Genomic DNA, 22,456 nt, shown 5'->3' with positions numbered 1-22,456 from the left:
CTATATTTTAATGTTGTTAAAATTTAAATTAACAAAAAACGAACAAAAAGATAGTGTTAAACATCTAAAACTTAAAAAAAACATAAGAAAGTATAAATTAACAGAAAAATCAATAAAAAAAATACTGTTAAACATCTAAAAATTGTTACAAAAAAAGAATAATTAAAGTGTCAATTTAAGACATAATTAATTTTTTTCTTTTTAGTAAAGACCTTAAAAATTCTAAAAACTTGTTTTGTAACAGTAAGTTATTGTCTACACATTTAAAAGGGTATTTTTGTCTTTATAAAATTTATTATGTGTATTTATACTATTTTAATTACTGTATTTAATTATTTCAGCTTTCAATGTAAAAATGATGATATCAAAACACATTTATTATTCCTTAACCAGTGTCCTAAGAGCACTCGTTAACATTCTCCATTATTTAAATATATACTAGTTTGTTGTAGGATGCATAGGGAACAAAAATGCCTCTATATTGGTGGGCTCGTTAATCTAAACTTAATCTAAACATTAATTAAGGAACTTTATGGTATTGAAATGTGATTTAATATAATTTTATTTGGACTTCGTTTGAATTTGAAATTATTTAGACTTTATTTAAAATTTGAATTTATATTAAAAATATTATTAAACATTTATAAACTTTTTTAAATATTCATATATATATATATATATATATATATATATATATAATATATATATATATATATATATATATATAAATAAATAAAAAGATAAGTATGTGACAAATATTTATTATTATCAAAAATTATTATTCATATCATATCTATCTGGTTAACATGTTAATCTAAAATGTAATTTTAATTTTAATTTTTTTTCTATTAAGCGTAATATGTTATTATTATTATTATTACTAGCGTACATACAAGCGCTGTCGCGCTTGTATGTACGCATTTTTTAAACGTATTTTTTAAATATGTGTGATATTATATTATAATAGGTGATGATAATATAATGTTATTATGTTAATATATAAAATAAAATTATATTTATTAAAAATAAAGTGAAATATATAAGAAAATATGAGAGAATAATTGCTGATAAATAGAAAAAAAGTTTGTAAAAATAACGGTCAATTTTCAAAAATTTAATAAATAATTATATTTTAAAGGATAAAATTGGTATTTTGAAACGTAGAAACAAAAGAGAAAATCCTCTTTATATATTGTTATAGATTATTATTATTATTTTGATTTCCATACGTAGAGACTTAGTCTTTTCGTTAGATCGAATCTACACGTATCTATAAAATCTTTTAATGTCTCAACAGGGTAATCTATTAACTAATACAAAAAATTCTCGAGAACAAGAATCTCAATAAAAAGACAACCTTCTAAATTTCTAATACGTGGTCTCCTTCTAATCGAAAGAACACAACAAGACTAGATTTATAGCATCTTTGGATGAACGTTAAAGGAGGATTTTAACTTAAACTAAAAGCAATAAAGATTTTGGTACCCATGATTGGTGTTTTTTTCCCCTCCTCTGTGATACAGAATATTCCTTTAATCAATGAATATGACACAAATGGTTGGTTAATATTCCTTCTTGAAATTGCTTACATTTGTATATTTTAACTTTCCATTGTCCTCAATCTTCCTGCATCAAAACAAACACAAAAATAGAAATAACTTTCAATTTATACCATAGTTAAACACAATTATTACCATCAACTTGAAGAAAAGAAAAGAAATAACAGAAGACAGGGTGAGTCTTATCTTGGCAATGGAAGCGTTCCTAAAACTGATGTATGTAATAACTCACAAAACATGGTCATTTTCTAATGTCTGCAACTAGAAACACTTGTATGCCACAATGATATCATTCTTACACTGCATTTTTTATGTTCTTCCCCTACAACTCCCTTTGATTGCAAAGAACAGAATCCACTTTTTTTCTCCAATAAAAGAGAGCTGTAGAGGAAAAACATAGAAAATAAAGTGCAAAAATAACAACATTGATTTCTGTACCATGTAGAAAGGCAACCTCTGCAACATTTCCTGAAATCTAAGAACATGTCTTGGTTGGTGAATGTCATCATGTTGGCTCAAAGGGGTGACCTGAGAACACAAAGTAAATTCACCAAAATACCAACAGAATGATGATATGAACTGCAAACCAGCCTTGTGTTCTCAGATTCACTCCTCTGAGATAAACCCTATGACTTGACTGAAACATTTCCAGATTCACTTTCTTGGACCAGCAACTTTCTTTATATATTAACATAAAGGCCTCATGTCACTATGTTGTCATTCACAAAACATCATGAGTTTTCTAAGTTTAGAAAAGCCTTTTATGAGTTTAACTTTTTGTTATGTTTGTGTGGAGATTCTTCTGCACTCTGCTAATTAAATAACACCAAGTATTGCTGCTAAAACTGTTTAATGCTAAAGTTAATACTTTACATATAATAATAATAATAATAATAATATAATTAGTTATGAAATCATGGTAATCTATGGTAATGAGCTAAATTTGTTGTTTTGTATGAATATGTTTGAGGGATTCATAATGTTCTCACATTATGTTGTCATTGTATCAACAGCATGAGAGAGAGATGTCCACATCTTTGAAACTTTGTGACGTTTGGAAACAAACACAAACACTGAAGATGTTGTCATCTTTAGTGACTTTTAGAAATTTTGGAACTCATGGTTGGTAATGGATTGTGATTTTGAGAGAGTAATTTTAGTATGAAAAACCTAGTAGATTTTTTCCATGTGAATAAATAATTTTGAAAGATATTTGTGATTCATATTTTGTGGTTAAGATTTTAATGATTTATGTTATAGGACTTTAAAGGAGAAAAGTTGACCTTTAACAAAAATCCAAAAGTCACAATAATTAATAAAAGACTATAATAAGGTTTAATTTAAATATAGAAAAGTAAAATCAACTTTTTGATTTTTTTTAAGTAATTGATTGTAGTTTCGTGTCCAACTCTGTGCATTAGTATTATTATTCATTCCTATTATTAGATTTGAAGAAGGTTCAAAGTTGCAATTTTGGTATTAAAAGTGAAAATTTATTCTATTAAAATTTCATCAAAACATTTTTTAAATAATTTATCTTGAATTACAGCACAATAATTAATCTTTTAAACTCAAATAACTGTTTATAATATAAAAAAAGTCCGTACAATAAAAAAGTTTATAATAAAGTTATAAAATAATTAATTTTTTATTATGATAAAATAAGTCATATATATATATAATTTTAATTATCTTATTTTATACAACATCATTCTCTTAGAACGAATTTAATTTTAATGGCATAATACAGATCACAACCTTTTGAAATTAGATTTTGTATACTTACCACATAAAAAAAATTAACTCATTTTAAAATCTTTCAAAACAAGAATTTCTAAAGAGTGTTATTGAGTTGTTTAGATTTTTCAAAACATATATTTTGTTATATATTATTTTTGTGAAGAAAATTATTGGAAACGGTATTGAGTTGTTTGGATTTTTCTAAACATATTTTTGTTATATTATTTTTGTGAAAAAAATTATTGGAAACGGTACGTTCTAAATTCATGTGTGTATTTAATATTCGATATAATTTTTTATGTTTTATGTAATGTAATTTTTATTATAATTTAGTCTTTCATATTTTTCTCTTTTTATTTTTATTTTAATAAATATTTTAAATAATAATAATAATGATACTTAGCATAACTTTATTTAAAAATATATATAAGTATAGAAGAAAATACATTTTTAATACGTCATTCATCTCATTATAAACCATAACCGTAAATTAATTAAAAAAGTTTAAATTAATTATTTCAATATTTATTGATCGAAAGTGACAGTGTATATATATATATATATATATATATATATATATATATATAACTTTTTATTAAAAAAATGAATTGCAAAAATTAAAATTAACCACCCACTTAAATAATTTTAGTGTTCGAAAGTAGCTTTCCTATAAATTACTTAAATTTAAAACTAAAAACAATTAATACAAATAATTTATCTTAACAAGCATGTATGGGATGTTTAAAGATATTTATATTTATATAATTCACAATTTTAACCATTAGTTTTTTTAATTTATAGTTTAAACTAGGAATATTTATAACTGAATTATAAAAATAATTAATAAAAGATTAATATAATAAATTTATGACCAGTTAAAATTGAAAACTTTTGAATTGATTTGAAGTTCTTTTTTAGAATTAAAAAGTTTTGTTCAATTTACAGTCTTAGAAAGTGATTTAAACCAAACCTAACGAAAATTAATTATTTAAATTTTATTAAATTACTTATTATTCATTCACAATTTTAATCATTAGTTTTATAATTTATAGCTTTAACTTGGAATATTTATAACTGAATTATCAAATAATAATAATTAAAAAATTTAATATGATAAATTTATGACCAATTAAAATTGAAAACTTTTGAATTGATTTGAAGTTTTTTTTAGAATTAAACAGTTTTGTTCAATTTACGCTTTTAGAAAGTCATTTAAACCAAAACTAACCAAAATTAATTATTTAAAAATTATTAAATTACATATTATTCATTCATTTACCAATATATCTATTCTAAAATTGTAAATACCTGTTCTACCTTATTTTATTTTAGTTACTTTGTAGATAAAAGAAAAGAGAGTTGTATGTATACTGTGAAACCCTTAAAAATATAGACACTAAAGGTAAAATAAAAGGATAATAGAGTTAGGCTTTATTGATGGAGAGCTTGAAGTGTAAATAGTTCTCTCTAGTCATTATGCATAACTGATATTTCTCTAGAAACAAATTTTCCAAAATTTCTATGCTTTGTTTCTAGAGTAATCTCACTTAGTTTTTTTTTTCTTTGATCAAAGTATGTTGTTGGAATCACCGTGGAGAACTCTTCAAATCTACATGATCAAAATCACAAGTAGAGTAAGTTTTTCTCTTATCTCTTTCTCTAGAGTCAAATATGCATTTTTTGGTTTTTGAGGTAATATTAGGTTGCATGCAGTCCAATTTTACTTAAGTGATCTCTTTGTATGTTAGTGATTCTAATAGAGTACTCTGATTATTGATTTGATCCTCTATGTGTTTGTGCAATAGGTTTATCACTGTGAGTGCAAGCTGTGAAGAAGAGTTGGGAAGCTTTAGGGAGACCAATTGAGGTTAGGGAAGCTAATTTTAGCTTATTCATGCTATGAATTTGAATTGATTTATGTACGAATTTACATGTCCGAGTTTGTGTATTTGTGAAATGGGAAGTTTGAATTTAAATTCAGATTATATGTGTGATTTGTTGAGAGTTGCATTGGGATGAAATGGTATGGTTGAATGTGAATGTGAAATTGTGAAACTGATTTGGGGAAAATGGTGAGAAATGGATACCTAGTTTGAGCAATTTGGTCTCTAAAAAAGCTTTCAAATGAACTAGACTGGAAAAGAAAAGAAGTGGAAAAACCAAATTGAGCTAATTACACAAGCCAAATATCATATTTTTTCCTTTTTATAAGATGACGATGGGTCCCAGATACTTGTCGTTGGATGCCACTTTGAAATGGCCAGGTTAGGGGCTCCAAGAGGCCAAAGCATTGGACGCCAATCTGCACTGATGGGTGCTCACTTCACATTGAGTTCCAGTGATCCAAATTGTTGGCCACAACTTTATGACCATTGAGCGATCCCTTTGATAGTGGCTCTTGTAAAACCCCTTTTTCCTTTAAAATATACAAGTTCAGCCCATAATCAAACACTCTCACATTCATACCCTCTTCCTTTATCTCTATTATTTCCTTTTTCAAAATCTCAACTTTTCCCTTCCTCCTTGGCTAGGGTTGGCCACATAACTAGGGGATGGGAGTTCTTCCACTCTGTTGTCTTCGTCCGTCTCAAGGTAATAATTCTCCTTCGCCTTCCATTTTTCCTGAGTCAATCCTCCATCTCTTGCAAGCTTCTTCTTCCTTTAAATGTGTACTCTTCAATTGTCTTCGTGTTTGTAGAGCCATTTTAGGTCTCTGGATCTTAAAGCACCTTGAAGGAAAAGTAGAAATTTGTCCAATATAAAAAGGTGAGGGAAGCTACGTTTTTCACAAGATCTTTCTGCCAAATTTGTTGTTTGCATGTTGAATCAATGTTGTAGGTAATGTTTTATGGTGCATAATGGTTGTTTTCATCCATGAGTTGTTGATTTTATTCCTTATGAGTGTGAGGGAAGAAATCCCTAATTTTTACATTTATTAATGTGTGTTATGAAAATTTGGGGGTTGTATTGAATGAATGTTAATTGAGATACATTTGTATTATTTAAAGGTTGTAACTTGTTTGGGATTGTTTTTAACTTGGTATAATTGTGTTTGGTTGTTCTAGTATGTTAGGCCGTTGCAAAACTGCAGATTTTGAGCATCTGCATCGTGCAGACTTGTTAGGCGAGAAAATAGCTCGTCTAGCGAGTGCCAAAATCAATTTTGGCAAAGAGTTTTTTTTTTTGCTGGGAGAAATCCTCTTGCTAGGCAAGTTGGATTTTTCAACTTTGGATCATCTCTAGAAAATTGTAATTCCTGCTTCGATAATCGTCGGATTGAGTTGAAATTTTTGCAGTAGGTCCCAAACATATGATTCTTTGTTTTGATTGGTTGGATCTGTGATTGAAGTTCTGTAGTTAGAAAAATTTTCATGTAATGTTCTTGTAGTTTAAGTTATTGACAACTTTGACCTTTGTTGCTTGTTTAATGCATAATTTTTTCTATAAGTACCCAAATGTGTTGATTCTTTTTTTTTTGCATTGTGTTCTGGATTCAAATATCTTTAATTTGAATGCAAGAGCATAATTTTTGTAGTTTTGTACAAACTGAAGTTTTATTTTTAAAACCCCTAACCAATTTGCATATGTGTTGTTAAGTTACTATGTAATATACTTGGTGATTATGTGAATGTTTAGGGATGATGTGAACTTTTGGAATATAATGATGTATGAAATTGTGATGATGATGACCTTGTGAATGGATATGTGTGTTGTATATTGATGATATAATGTATGAGACTTGTTAAATTGTGAATTGAGAATGATGAATCAATTTTCAAGGATTTTTTTTAAAGCATGTGTGCATTGGTATACATTGATGTAAGGACTCAGAATTTGGAAGTTTATTCTAACACTCTACTAATCATTCAAACTCATGTAGAGGAGAATGAATTAGGAGTAGAGAGTAGCAGGAGGTCTTGGTTGGAAGAGCCATTTATAGTTCTAGGAACCAGAGGATTAACCTTGTGGTTGTTATCCATCATAGGTGCCAAAGCTTCTAAGTAGTTCTACACCAATACTTGTTATTCGGATAACTGAGTCTAATGGGTCTTTTATGAAGTGGCTTGTTTCTTATAATGGCTTGAATTACTTAGTTTCCTAATATGATTTAATTTGTGATTAATGAAAACATTTTTTCATATTAGCTTATCCTCTCTAGTGTATGCTTCTTGTGGTGTTGTTGTTCTTTTGCAATGATCACCAATATTTGGTGTGAGCTAATGAGAATTTAGGAGTTGGTTCCCCTTGCGATGGGGATGGCAGTACAATTGTTTAGTTCTTTAGATTTGTTTTTATTACTACATTATATCTTTTGAAAAACTTTTGTAAGGTTTATCTTTTGCCATATTTGGCTACAATTTTAGATTGTGGTAGTATACCAATTTTATGTTTATGTCTTGGATAACTGTAATAAGAATTCCTAGTGTATGGTTATCTACTTGAAGTATTAAATATGTGATATTTTCCTTTAGTATTAAATGGGATGTTACAACTCTAGTAGAAGCCAGTGTTGGGCGCCATTTTGAAATTTTAATTTCAAAGAGCTTTAGGGCCCATGGTGTTGGGCGCCTTTGTATGTCGTTGAGCGGTAAGTTTTGTGTGATGGTTTTGGGAAAAAATGAAATGCTTGATATGAATTTGGGACAATTATGGATGAGAAGTTGTATTATACTGAAATTTAGATAAAATTATAAGTATAAGGTAAAGGAAATGAAGTGGAATAATGGGAAGTGGGTGAAAATCATGTTTGTTTGAGATTGTGTTTCTTAGGGAGAGGTACACATCTTTTAGTGTTATTAGTATTATGCATTAACTAGGGACACTCTTTGGAAGCTATACTCATATTGTATTAGACTCATTGACTCATGTAGAGAAAGGAGTCTAGGTAGTGAAAAGGGAAGTAGGTTCTTACACTACCGAATTTATTAGATTTAGTAACATTTTTCTATTACATTTATCCTAAATGTTACCTTATGAATAGTTATAGTAATATTTTTTAGAAAATGTTACCGTAAGTAATTAAAAATGTTACTATAAATATTGTTACTATGATATTGTAACATTTTTAAATAAATGTTACTATAAATAAGTAACTAATTTTCATTTTCTTAACTTAATTGTAAAATTTTAAAAAATAATAATAAATTTATAATTAATTAAGTTTATTATAAGATTAAAATAGTTAATATTACTTTAAAATTTAATATTTTAAAGTAATATTTTAATTTATTTAAAAGTAAATTTAAAGTAATATTATAATTTATTTAACAATAAATTTAAATTCACAACAAACCTTTTTATATATTTAAATTCTACGTGGTTTCAAATCAATTTTAAATTAATATGTTAATTCATTTAAAATAAATTTAAAGTAATAACTTTTAGATCTCTAGTTTCCGATCGAACCTCACGTGTGTTCCTGTTTCACAAACTCTCCAACACATGTTTTACTTCAAACTGCGATCCTACTCTACTACTTTGTCTCAACAACATTTTCTGTGTATTTTATGTGATTTTGTCGTAGGTATTCACAGAAATTTTAGACAGTTCGTTTGCTCGAAATTAAACAGTTGAAAATTGTGTCTTCAAACCCTACCAGGTGCGATCGCCGTTGAGTCATCTTGCCGTCATTGCCATCTTCAGGTAATATTATTTTATGTGTAAAAGTTTTCTTTCGACACATCTCTTTTAGTTTCGAAAATCCTAATGATTCTTCTTCGCAAGTTCCTCTCTGATTTCTTCATTTTAATTTTAATATATCTCTTTAGTACTAATAAATTACTGATTCATTGGTTTAAATTTCACATTAGGGCAAATCGGTGAAAACATCACAAACTAGGGAAGTGTTCTTTGCGTTCCTGGAGATATTGTGAGTGAAAAATAAACTCGTGTGTGCTTTGTCTGCTAGTTTAATCTCAGTTTGTTTGAATGGAATGTTAAATCAATTATTCAGTTAGGTTTTGACATGTTCAAAGAAGTTGTCCTTGTTGTGTTTCACTCTTGGACATAGGGAAGAAGGAGGTCGAGAGTGCCAAGTAAAATCTAATTGTCGTCAATTTATTTCTATTTACCTTGTTTTGCCTAGGGAATAGCTATAAATTTTTTTTCTAATGTAAAAATTATAAACCCTTCTCTTTTAGCATTTAATTCTTCCAAGATTCTTAACGCACTATCTTCAAAATGTAATACTCTTTTGTCCAGAGCCAAATTGTAATATATATGTTATGGTAATATGGTATAACAGTTTTGTGGGGGAGTTTATGCTCCAATGTTGGTCTTGTAAATGACAACCCATATTCTTAATCTTAGTTGTGCATTGTTCATATAATTATAGCTGGTCTTGGGATCATGGATCCCATTTCTTTTAGGCTATAAGCAACTCACTTTGTCATGAAAGAGAGAACCATGTACTGCTACTGGAAATGTGGCATTGAGGATTTTATTTACATGACAAAGCAAAGTGATAGAGAACTACCCCTGAATTCCATACAAGAAGAACTTGATAAAACTTTACAATTCAAAAGATCTATGCCAAGGGCAAGGATATGAAGAACAAATCTATTTAAAGCTCACGATGGTACAAGAAACTAGACATTCAAAGGATATGAAGATCATGACTTGGAGCATATTTGAAGAATAGTTTTTTTTTTTAAATTAGTTTATGCTTCTATGTTTTTGAGCTTTGGGTTTTGTTTTTTAGAAATTAGTTATGTTTTCATGTGTTTGGGCTTGGACTTTCTTTAAGGTTTATAGGTTTTCTTAACTTATGTGCTTATATATAGAGGTACCAAAAGATAACGTAGACACTTTTGAGCCATATTATATGCATTTGCATTCTTTGAGAGAAGATTCTCTAGGTTTTTGGATTAGAAATTTGATTCTTATAAAAGATTAACATCTTTGTGGTGAATCTTCACTTGATTTATCAATTTGCATCAATTTGTTGATTGTGGCGTCCCTCATCCATGTGTTATTTCACATTCTTTTTTTATTTATTTTTATTATACCTCTTGAGGATTTAAATTCATAAACGATCATACTCTTTCCTGAATATGATTGTATCTAGAGTCTGAGTGGATGTATAAATTCGGATAATTGAGTGTACTCATATCTTTGTCAATGATTGAGAACATGCTTTATGATAGCTGAAGTGATGATTTATTTGGTTGATTATAATTGATCTTTATACAATAGTTATATATGGGTTTAATTACTCAGATAGTACCCACTTTGGTAGAGGTGTGTTAATCTGGTACCCGCTTTTAAAAAAGTGTCAATTGCATCTATCTTTTGAAAAAATGCTTCAATTAGGTCCTTTTCAGTTGTGCTTTTTTTGATTTTTTTTTAATTTTTTTTATTTTTTTTTAAATTTTTTAATTTTTTGAAAAAAATTAAAAATGCCACGTGTTAGGTCCCTATGTGTGACACGTAACATTATCAGTGTCACGTGGCATTGCAATGCCACGTGTTACTGTCACTATCATATGTCATTGTGTTGATTTCGATTTAGTCCCCATATATGTCTTTTTTTTGTTTCAATTTAGTACCTACTTAGGTGTATCTGATTCACTTTTGACCTAATTTTTTTTAATAGTTAAAATCCATTTTTTATAAATTTAAAAGTAATTAAGTATAAATTTTTTATAAAAATTAAGTATTTGATATTTATATTCAAATTTAATGGTAAAAGTCATTTTCAATAAATAAAAAATTAGTATAACATTCATACAAATAGAATTTTTGGTTTAAAATTACTAAGAGATAATATTGTTCTATTTTTGAAAAAAATAATAATTAACAAAACATGAGTACTTAATAAAAAAATAATTAATAAAGTAATATGTTAAAAAGTCATTTTTAATAAAAAATATTAGTATAACATTTATACAAATAATAAATTTGGTCTGAAATTGAGAGAAACAATATAAATATCAGTACTTAATTTTGTAATTGACATTTTCTTAAAAACGGGTACTAGATTGACACACCTCTACCAAAATGGGTAATATCCGAGAAATTAAATCATATAAATATTAGTACTTAATTTTGTAAAAATATTTACACTTAATTAGTTTTAATCTTATAAAAAATGGATTACAAAAATATTTTAATTATTAAAAAAAGGGACAAAATTAAATCATATATACATAAATATGTACTAAATTGAAACAAAAAAAACATATATGGGAACTAAATCGAAATTAACACAATGACATCTGATAGTGATATTGACATGTGGCATTGCAATACCACGTGGCACTGACAATGTCACGTGTCACATAAGGGACCTGACACGTGGCAATTTTTTTCTTTTCAAAAAATTAAAAAAATCACAGACTGACATGTGACACGTTGTTAACAGCATTATTCAACTCTGTTTAAAAGGGACCTAATTGAATCACTTTTTCAAAAGTTGGGATGCAATTGACACTTTTAAAAGCGGGTACCAGATTGACACACCTCTATCAAAATGTGTACTATTCGAGTAATTAAACCTTATATATGAAATGCTAAGTTATCATTAGCTTACTCTTTTTTTTTCTTTTTTTGGCTGTTGTGTCTCTTTTGGAATGTCGTAAGCAAATGAGAATGCATGCGATGATAATGCTAACCGATAGGTAGGGCAGTATTTTGCATATCTTTTGGTTTTGGAGTTATATACATAATTATATATTGTGGTGTAATTTAATAGTCTTGTCTCATATTTTAAAGAATTTTAGTACTTTTGATGTATTTTGAAAATCTTAAATGTTGTTAAAAGACTATATTACATTTTATTGCATGATTGTATATAATTCTTGTTATACATATAACCAGATTTGTCTAATATAATCTTGAAGTAACTCTAGAAAGTAGGAAGTGAACTATTGTCTTAGCTTGTTACATATACACAACTTATAGACCATATTGAATAATACTACTATTCATCCCTTCAACAAGGTGGGATTATGTCTGAAAAAGATTTTATATATATATATATACTAATGAAATATTATATAAAAATTGAAAAACCAATTTATACCTAATTAAAAAAATAAATTTATTTGAATTAGATTTTTTCTATTCTCAAACCTCAATCCGATAAAATTTTCATATACGAATTAGATATATTTTCAAAATAAAAATTTAACCAAATCACATCACAGTTAACAAAATAATTATTTTAATTAAAAAATTATATATTTATTGATTTTAATTGAAAATCAAGTGACAAATCATAATTTCAATACTTATTTAATTAAATACTTCAATATTTTTTTAAGAGAATTTTATAAGACATTTACTTTTAGTTTTAATCTTTTATGTTTTATAGTTTTTGAAAGAAAGTACTTATAAAGTAGTGATGAATCTAATATATACCCATCACTTATAAAATAATATGTAAAGGCACCTATATGCACGGGAGAAATAATCATTAAAATGATAAAATTTTGCTTTCAAAATTATAGAAAAGGCATAATTTAAAAAATAGGAAAGTCACGTGTGATTAATATGATTTTATTGTAAAAAGATCGTATTAATTTGACGTAATTTTAACTTTTTTAAATTGGAGTCGTATGAAACTAATGACTTCAATTAAAATAAAAAAAATATATATAGTAAAGAAGTAGAATCAAGTTGACACAATTTTAATCTATATCACTTTATTCTAAAGCCATAAAACTGGCATAATATCAATTAAAATTTAAACAAAAATTACAATAAAGTGAATAGTATGAATTTACAATAAAATCGTACTAAATTAACACCTTGTCCATAAACTTTTTAAAATTTGCATTATTTTTATAAATTTAAAAACTAAATTGCTCCACTTTGATGCTTTTCCCTATATGCACGTGATACCACTAAAAAGTTGGCAGAAAACGTCCAGTATTTTCTATTTTACGAGAATCAAAATTAAGAAAATAAATTTAAACACAAGTATATTTATCTATTTTTATTTATTAATTTACTATATTAAAAAATGTTTTTATAATACATTTTTTTTCATTTTCTTTCACGCTTATTATTAAAGAAATTTTGAATAGAAAAATGCAAAAAAAAAGAAAGATCGAAGAATACGTTGAGAACATAGAAAAGTGTTGGTGTGGACAAGGTCAAAGTTGCCGTGGACAAGGGCAAACCCACATGATCCAACTCCATCACCTCAACCATAGCTTCTGTAAGATCTTTCCTTGGACACACTTTTCCCTTTCTCTTACAAATACCCTTCTTTCACTTCATACAATCTAACCAATACAAATCACAAAGTGAATAAACCATTCATTCTTGCAACAATGGATTCCAGTTACAACTCCTCTTCTAAGGGTCAAGATCAACAACAACGCCAACAACATTCTCCCATGGACTTGTTATCTTCTGCAAAGAACGCAACACAATCTGCTTTTTCAAATGCTGCTAGTAACATTGCAAATGCAGTCGGTGACAAGGTTGATGATTTTCTCCACCATAATGACTCAACTACTACAAAGAACAACACCACCACCACCCATTCTAGTAGCAAGCTTGATAGTGATAACCGCACTAGCAGTGGTTATGGGAAAAGTGGTAAATCAGAAAGTGAATATGGAGGAAGTGGACGTTCGAGTAGCCATGACTATAAGTCTGGTAGTGCGTATGATGATGCAGATCGTTCAAGTGGAGATCGTTCTGGTGTAGGTTACGGTGGTGATGGTCGTTCCGGTGGTGGATCTGGTGGGGATGGAATTTCTAGTGGTGGAGGTCATTCCGGTAGTGGGTACGGTGGTGATGGAATTTCTCACAAGGGAGGTCATACTAGTGGTGGTTATGGTGGTGATGGTATTTCAAGTGGTGGAGGTCGTTCCGATAATAGGTACGATGGTGATGGAATTTTTAGTGGGGGAAATCGTACTAGTGGTGGAAATCGTACTAGTGGTGGTTATGGTAGCGATGGAATTTCTAGTGCTGGAGGTCATTTGAATAGTGATGATGGTATTTCAAGTGGTGGAGGTCGTTCGACCAGTGGTTATGGTGGTGATGGAATTTCTAGCGGTGGAGGTCATTCGAGCACTAGTTATGGTGGTGATGGTATTTCAAGTGGTGGAAGTCATTTTGGTAGTGGGTATAGTGGTGATGGAATTTCTACGGGGAGAAATCATATTAGTGACGGTTATGGTGGCGATGGAATTTCTAGTGGTGGAGGCCGTTCAAGTAGTGGTTATGGTGGCAATGGACTTTCTAGTGGTGGAGGTCATTCGAGTAGTGGTTATGGTGGCGATGGAATTTCTAGTGGTGGAGGTCGTTCAAGTAGTGGTTATGGTGGCGATGGACTTTCTAGTGGTGGAGGTCGTTCAAGCAGTGGTTATGGTGGCGATGGACTTTCTAGTGGGGGAAATATTACTAGTGGTGGTTATGGTGGGGATGGAATTTCTAGTGCTGGAGGTCGTTTGAGCAGTGATGATGGTATTTCAAGTGGTGGAGGCCGTTCAAGCAGTGGTTATGGTGGCGATGGAATTTCTAGTGGTGGAGGTCATTTGAGCAGTGGTGATGGTATTTCAAGCAGTGGTGGAGGTCGTTCTAGTAGTGGTTATGGTGGTGATAGTCGCTCTAGTGGTGGCTATAATGGTGATGGAATATCTAGTGGAAAAGGTCATGCCAGTGGTGGATATGGAGGTGATGGAATTTCTAGTGACGGAGGTCATTCTGGTAGTGGATATGGTGACAAAGGTCGTTCTGCTAGTGGTTATGGTGGTTCTGGTGGAGGATATGGAGGTGATGATGATAATCGTTCTGGTGGAAGATCTAGGAATGAGAGTTATGGAAGTGGTGGATATGAAAATGATAGTCGTTCAAGAAGTGGATATACTTATACAAATTAGATCATTAAGATGACTCTAATAATGCCAAAAAGTTGGGATAACAAAGTATACATCTAAACTTATAGTTTTCATTGCAAAAGTGGTTGGCAAAACGAACTAGCTCAATCCGTAGATCTATAAAAAATGGATGAGTCAGGTTGATCCATCATATTAAAATGGATCGAAAATTTTGACCTATTATATTATAAGATGGGTCAGCAGGTTGACGAACTGACTTATTAATTTTTTTTTAATTTTGTAATATATATATATATATATATTGTATAAATATTAAAAATATATTGAATAATATAAATATTTTTTATATTTTTATTAATTAATTAAATATAAAGATAAATTAAAATGATTATTATATTTATATGTTATATTAATGTATTATAGTTTACAATTGGAACATGTAAGTTTTAATGATTTAAGTTATAATATTATTACATGTCCTTAAATTAATTTACTATGATTTTATTTATTTTTATTTTAAAATTTAGTTAAAAAATAAGTGAATAAGCCGGCCTCACTTTTCTTTTGGCCCATTAGTTTTGCAGCTTAGGTAAAATAAGGTTGCCAGGACTTAAATCGTTCACCAAATTTTAGGACACTAATGGACTTGTTTGTGCCCTCTCTAACTACAAATAAGTTCTTATTTATATTAGTTTTGCTTTTTATCGTCATGAATTAGATTTTGTGTAATATAATTCTATATATTCAATTATGTTATCCTAGCTAGTGATTAGTGATTTCTAAGGCGGTGATGTTTCAACCATTTTTCTTACACTGAAATAAAAGCTTAAAAGATTATTATACATGCTCTTGTCGTGATTGAATAATAATATACATATCTTTTTAAAAAAGAAATATATATTTGATATTTTTTTTCATTAATTTTCACGTCATATCAATGTCTTTCTCTCTTGATGTAAATTAGGTTTGAAAAAAAAAAAAATTCTCCAATGAAGATTGTGGATGTTGAAAGAAAGTAAGAAATAAATAAAAATAATTACAAGTTTAAGAATTACATTTGATATGATAAAATGAAAATATTAAAATTGATATACTTAAAAAATAACTTACGATAAAAATGAAGGTTTAAAATCTAAGTTGGTCCTCGTTTTTGTTAAAAAATCTCAACTAGATAATCATAGTATTTTTAGTATTAATTTAGTCATTATTTTCTGAAAATGTGTTATAATTTACTCATTTGTCACATGTCAACTTGTGATTTTTTTAATTTTTCTTTTTAATTTTTTTAATTATATATATTTTTTAAATTTATAAAATGTCACGTGTCAAATGAAGGGTGTTGCAACGTAACAAAGGTTGTGTGACGTGGTAGTGACATTGCCTAATATCATTGTTGGGACAAATGTCATGTGAAAAATCTCAATTTAGTCCCTGTATTTATTATTTTATCTCAATTTAGTCCCAATTTTTTGTTTAACTGGAACAATTTCACCCCTTTCCAAATCCAGACCGAATTTAACTTTTATATAAATGTTATTATAATAATTTTATTAAAATTGATATTTTTAACAAGATTGAGTTTACTTAAATTTATATTTTATATTGAACTTTGTTTAAAGTGTTTCAAATATTTATATATCAATAATTTCTAGGTTAAATTACTCTTTTGGTCCTTATATTTGTCAAGTAGTGTCAAATTGGTCATCGAGTTTTTTCTGTCTCAATTTAGTCATTTTTTTTAAAATGATTCAATTTGGTTCTTATCGTCAATTTTGACCAAACGGTGTTAAAATCAACATCATGTGTCAATTTGTGATTTTTAAAAATTTTTTGGAATTTTTGTAAATGTTTGTGATTTTGTTCACATGTCGCTCCACAGTTGTGTCACGTGTCAAAATGATTCAATTTGGTCCCTATATTAGTTTTTAGTTTCAATTCAATCCCAATTTTTGTAAAAATGAAGCAATATTGTCACTCCTTAAATTGGGACTTAATTTACTTTTTTTATAAATGTTATGATGATATTCTTACTAAAATTGACTTTTTTATTAAATATTTGTAGAAATATTTTTAAACAAACTTTTTTTTTTTAGTTTTATTATTAAACAAAATTAAACCCCAAACTTAATTTCAATAATTAACCATTTTGTCATCATATATAAAGACATCAAGTGTATCATATTATACAAATTTAGTGAAGATTAAAAATCAAATAACTTGTCACATAAGTTTAGGAACTAAATTTCAAGTTCAAAACAAAACCAAAGTTTAAAGTTTTGTTTAGAATTTAAATTTAATTTTAAAATATTTCTAGAAATATTTAATAAAAACATTAATTTTAGTAAGAATATCAACATAAGATTTATACAAAAACTAAATTGAGTCTCAATTTAAGGAGGGACAATATTGCTCCAATTTTACAAAAATTGAGACTAAATTGAAACTAAAAATAAATATAGAGACCAAATTGAATCATTTTGACACGTAGTTTGTGCCACGTGTAAAAAATAAAAAAGAAATTTACAAAATTAAAAAAAAAAACCAGAAATTGACATGTGACATTGACTTTAATACCGTTTAGTCAAACTAACAATAATGACCAAATTGAATCATTTTTAAAAAAAGAATGACCAAATTGAGACAAAAAAATATTTCAGAACCAAATTGACATTACTTGATAAATACAATGACGAAAAGAGTAATTTAACCTAATTTCTATACAAATGTTAGAGTGGGTTTAAAAATAATAATTTTATAGATTCAAATGGAAAATTTTAAAACAGTTTTATAACAATTTAAAATAAATATATTTATTTAAAATAAAAAAAAGTTTAATGTAAAATACAAATCTAAATAAACTTAATCTTGTTAAAAATATCAATTTTAATAAAAATATCATTATAATATTTATATAAAAGTTAAATTTGGTCTTAATTTGAAAAGAGATGAAATTGCTCCTATTAAAAAAAATTAAGACTAAATTGATAGAAAATAACAAATATAGGAACTAAATTTAGATTTTTCACCTGACACTTCGTACTGTCAGTGCCACGTCACACTATCTCTGTCACATGGAAGGACCTCTCATTTGATCAAATGACAATTGTTTTTGCAAAATTAAAAGAAAAATTAAAAATTTTAAAATATAAAGAAATGAAAAAAGTTAAAAAAAATCACTAGCTAACACATGACATATCACTTAATGTCATTAGTACTATACTAATGAAATGGACCAAATTGTAACACATTTTCAAAAAATGAAGACTAGATTGAAATTGAAAAAAAAAACATGATTACCTAATCAAGATTTTCAAATAAGAACGAGGACCAAAAAATAGTTTAAACCAAAAAAAAATCATAATTACATATTAAAAAATATTTAAATATCTATCACTTATTAAAAAAAAATGCATTATAAAATCAGGTAATTAATTTTATATTTTTTGTAAATAATTTAATATAAAAATATACATTTTAGAAATGAAAATTAAAACTAAAATATGCCTTAAATTAAAATGAAGAAAATTTATCATAAAATCTTGATAAAAAAAGTTATAGTTTACAAAAAAGAAATTAAAACTATTTCACAAAATACCAAAATTTACTTTTTAATCATTTTAATATGTTTTATTAATGTATTTTAATTATCTGTTTTCAAAAGATAGTGAAATAATTACATAATATCATCATGTATTTTCTTTCTCTCTTTTAATCTTATTAAAGCGTATTATATGTGGAGATGGATCTCATAATCTATCTATTTTTATCTTCTTTTTTTTCACTCTTTCTTTAGGGTAATATGGGAAGTGACATTGAAGTATGAGAAAAAGATTCTAAGATACCTAAAGGGAAACGATGACATTGAAATTGTTCGAGTACGGAATCAAGCAGTCCTACAAAATATGGTGTGTCATTGCTTCCTTGTCTAGGTTGTCCTTTACTCCTATGCTTGGAATGATCTTTGTCCTGTAGTTGAATCGCATGTAGGATGATGGGCACCAAATGTTCGTGTATAGAACCGATCTGTCTTGTGAAATATGGAGCGTCCTTGCTTCCTTGCCTAGGTTGTTCTTTACTCCTATGCTTGGAATGATCTTTGTCCTTTAGTTGAACCGCATGGAGGGCCAATACCTGCAAGCACCCCGACACTCAAATCAATGATAATAAAAAATGTGATAATTTAGGTGATAATAAATTGTTCAAGATACCCCTTACACGGATAAACCTATATATATCTGATTCTTTATTGACTATGTTGGATTTATTTTAGGAAAGTTTGGATCTTACCATAAATGCTAATAAATACTTTACTATAACTTTTGTAACTGTGTAAATCGTAAATTTAGGTTTTATCATGTACAATATAACGCCAATCTTGATCGAGATGAACACGTCCTTAAGTTGGGTCGAAATCAAGTTTAGTTGAGATGATCTTGTCCTTAAGCTAGGTCAAACTGATCTTATCTTATCACTCCATGATGATCTCAACATGATCTTAGCATTTATGTACAAAATTATCTTCAATAATAATTTAAAAGAAACTCTAACAAGATTGTTTAATTCCAACTTTTATTGTGGACTCGGATGTTAAACAACCTATAACATGCTATACATTTATAAATGGTGAATAATTGGATAGTTGGGAAACTACTCTCCCACCTATAGTAGCAATGTGATCAACTTTTTTTGCCAAAGACAATCTCAAGGTTGTGTTTGGATAACTTATTTAGCTTACCATTTTACTTCTTATACGCTTGTTGTCTAGTAGTTTTGTTTTTTCATTGTGACATCTAATAGAAAATCTTTTATAGGGTTTCATGAAAATTTCCTTAATTATGTAGTTTACTATCCTAATAATAAACTTGATGAAAATAGTATTCCATCAAAACTTAAAATAATTTATTATAGTTAACACCCTAAGGATGTTTAAGTCTTTATTAAAACTAGAATAGACCGTTAGGACTAAATTGTTAGGATTAGATTGTTAAGAGTAGATCTTTCACATCTAACACACCAACCATTTGAAGAAGATTCTTTGTAAAATTAGGATGCAACTTGTGATTCTACAGTCTTTTAGGAACCTTTAGCATACAAAATGTTACGCCTCAAAACAAGTTTTCTTGTTCTCTTAATTGAGAATAACATACTTGGACCTATTTACCATTCCTTTCAACAACTACCTCATAATTTAAATATGTATTATCACATTTTTCTTCATAGAACATTTAAACAATTTCCACCACCTAAACAAATGATCATTTTTAGAAGCCCACTTATCACCATGCTACATTAGTTTTTTCTTTAGTACTAAATCTAAAACATTACTACAACTTTGTTTATAATTATATTTGTTACCTCATTCTCCTATGTAGACTTCCACATTTCATCTTCATTCTTGGAATCCTTGTTAGTTACCTCCTAGACCATTACTTGATAGACTAATTGACTCTAGAATGGAGTTGAATAAAGTCTTAGATTCTTTTTTCTGCAATTTTGAACTGAATTGTCTAGTTCACAAAGATCAGACAAATATAAGAGTTTATACTAGTCACCCAAATCATGGACTATGTTTAGTTCTTCTTTAAGCACATCTCTTAAGAGGTTTACCTAATTAAACAAATGACTATAACAAGTACACGAACATCTTCAGGTTAAATGAGTACGCAAACCTTTATAGGTTACACCTTAATCTTTCCTTGAGATTAAGAACCCTCTAGTGCAATGAAAATACTCTCATAGAGAGCCAATTTAAGCTCACTTGGGAAAACTTCACAGTGTGAAGATTTTACAAGATTTCTCATAAATTGATAATTCCTATTTTAGCATCTTCTTTGTGAGTTAAAGACACTCCTTTTGGCCCATTTTTGTTCTTAATTGTCTAGGATAGATAAGATTTGTTTTCTAGAGCAAAAATAGACGTTTTGGTGAATATGTGCTAATAAAGTGTTTTTAGATACACTTTCAGTCTTAGTTATGTGCTAGTCTTGTCTTGGTCTTTATAATTGCAAATTTTAGTTTTTAGAGACAACCTTGTGAGAATTTCAGTGCATGACAGTTAGACATGTCAAAGTGAGCCAACCCGGCTCACACGAGTTGGCTCACCACGAGTCAGGTTGAAAATGAGTGAACCCAACCCGACTCACTTTATGGTGAGCCAGAAATTTTGTAACCCGGCTCAACCCACCACGGGTTGGTGGGTTAAGTGGGTTGGCTCACCAATTTTTTAGTATTCAAATATTTAAATAAATTTTTAAGTAACCCATGAGATGACAATCGTAGTAAAATCAAGAACCAATGTCTTAATCATGGTCACCACCAATATATGAAGAATTGTTTCCAAGAAAGTATCCATATAGTCTAAGAAAACATGGCTAATATTACAAATTTTCTGTCATGCTATTCAAAAAATATAAATAAAAAACTATACATTTTTGTCATTCTAATTTAGAAAAAAAAATGTTTATAAGACGGTTACTTGAGTAATTTACTATAAAGATTATAGTTAAAGATTAAAGTATCAACATATATAACTTGACAATCAAATTAATTAAACATTCAAACTATTGAAATATTATTAAGCAACATTCTAGCATTTAAAAATATGAAATTGTGAACATATATAATAGGATTAGTAAATAATTATCAAAAAATTAAAAAAATGAAAGAAAATTTAAAATTTTTTAAAAAAAATTAACAAAAATGTTGGTGGGTTAAGTGGGCCAACCCACCTTCAACCCGGCTGAAACTCGTTTAACCCGTGGGTTAAGTGGGCCGGGTTGAGTTCAATCTACTTTTGAAAAAATTGAATTTTTCTCAACCCAACCCAACTTGAACCCGTGGTGAGTCAAGTTGGCTCACGGGTTGAAACTCATTTTGACATCTCTAATGACAGTTATGAGGTTTAGTGCTTACAAAGTGTGAAGAAAGCATCCGACAAGTTAGGAATAAGTTAAAGATCAAGGTTGCTACTTAGAAGTGAAGAACTTAGTTTATCTTTGTTGAATTAAAATTCTGCTTGACCAAGCCATAATGGAAGTAGTCAAGCTAAGTTAGTTTTGGGCCACATGAATTAGCTGTCTTCCACTTAGAGTTTTGGACCTAGAGGAGTCTCATAAATTAACATTAGTTAGCCTAATTAATTTGTAAAAATCTAGCTTTTAGTCCTATTATAAAATCTAATAAAAACAACTAAGTTTAAGAAGAGAAACACACACGTTACAACACTTTTACATTTTGTTTAAGCAACTTAGTGTAGATTTATCTTTCCAATTTTTGAAAGAATTCAGTTCTGAACCATTGTGAATGCAAAGTCATCTCAAGGTTAGGGAGTGGAGTCTACTGTACCATTCATAGTTAATA

General features: G+C 28.3%; 1 protein-coding gene across 1 annotated transcript; it reads left to right on the top strand.

Moving 5' to 3' along the window:
• Positions 1 to 13,523: 13,523 nt before the first annotated feature.
• LOC114174554 (uncharacterized) lies at positions 13,524 to 15,373 on the top strand. Its single transcript, XM_028059391.2, has one exon. It carries the CDS (start codon positions 13,577 to 13,579, stop codon positions 15,137 to 15,139), a length of 1,563 nt encoding a protein of 520 aa, XP_027915192.2. The 5' UTR covers positions 13,524 to 13,576; the 3' UTR covers positions 15,140 to 15,373.
• Positions 15,374 to 22,456: the final 7,083 nt, after the last annotated feature.

This window comes from Vigna unguiculata, chromosome 2 (assembly GCF_037176805.1).
Source record: "Vigna unguiculata cultivar grain cowpea cultivar isolate G323 ecotype 2 chromosome 2, ASM3717680v1, whole genome shotgun sequence".
Lineage (NCBI taxonomy): Eukaryota > Viridiplantae > Streptophyta > Magnoliopsida > Fabales > Fabaceae > Vigna > Vigna unguiculata.
This window is presented reverse-complemented; position numbering and strand designations above follow the sequence as displayed.

Coding starts and splice junctions, on each gene's coding strand:
- LOC114174554 (XM_028059391.2), top strand. CDS start 13,577: ATGGATTCCAGTTACAACTCCTCTTCTAAGGGTCAAGATCAACAACAA.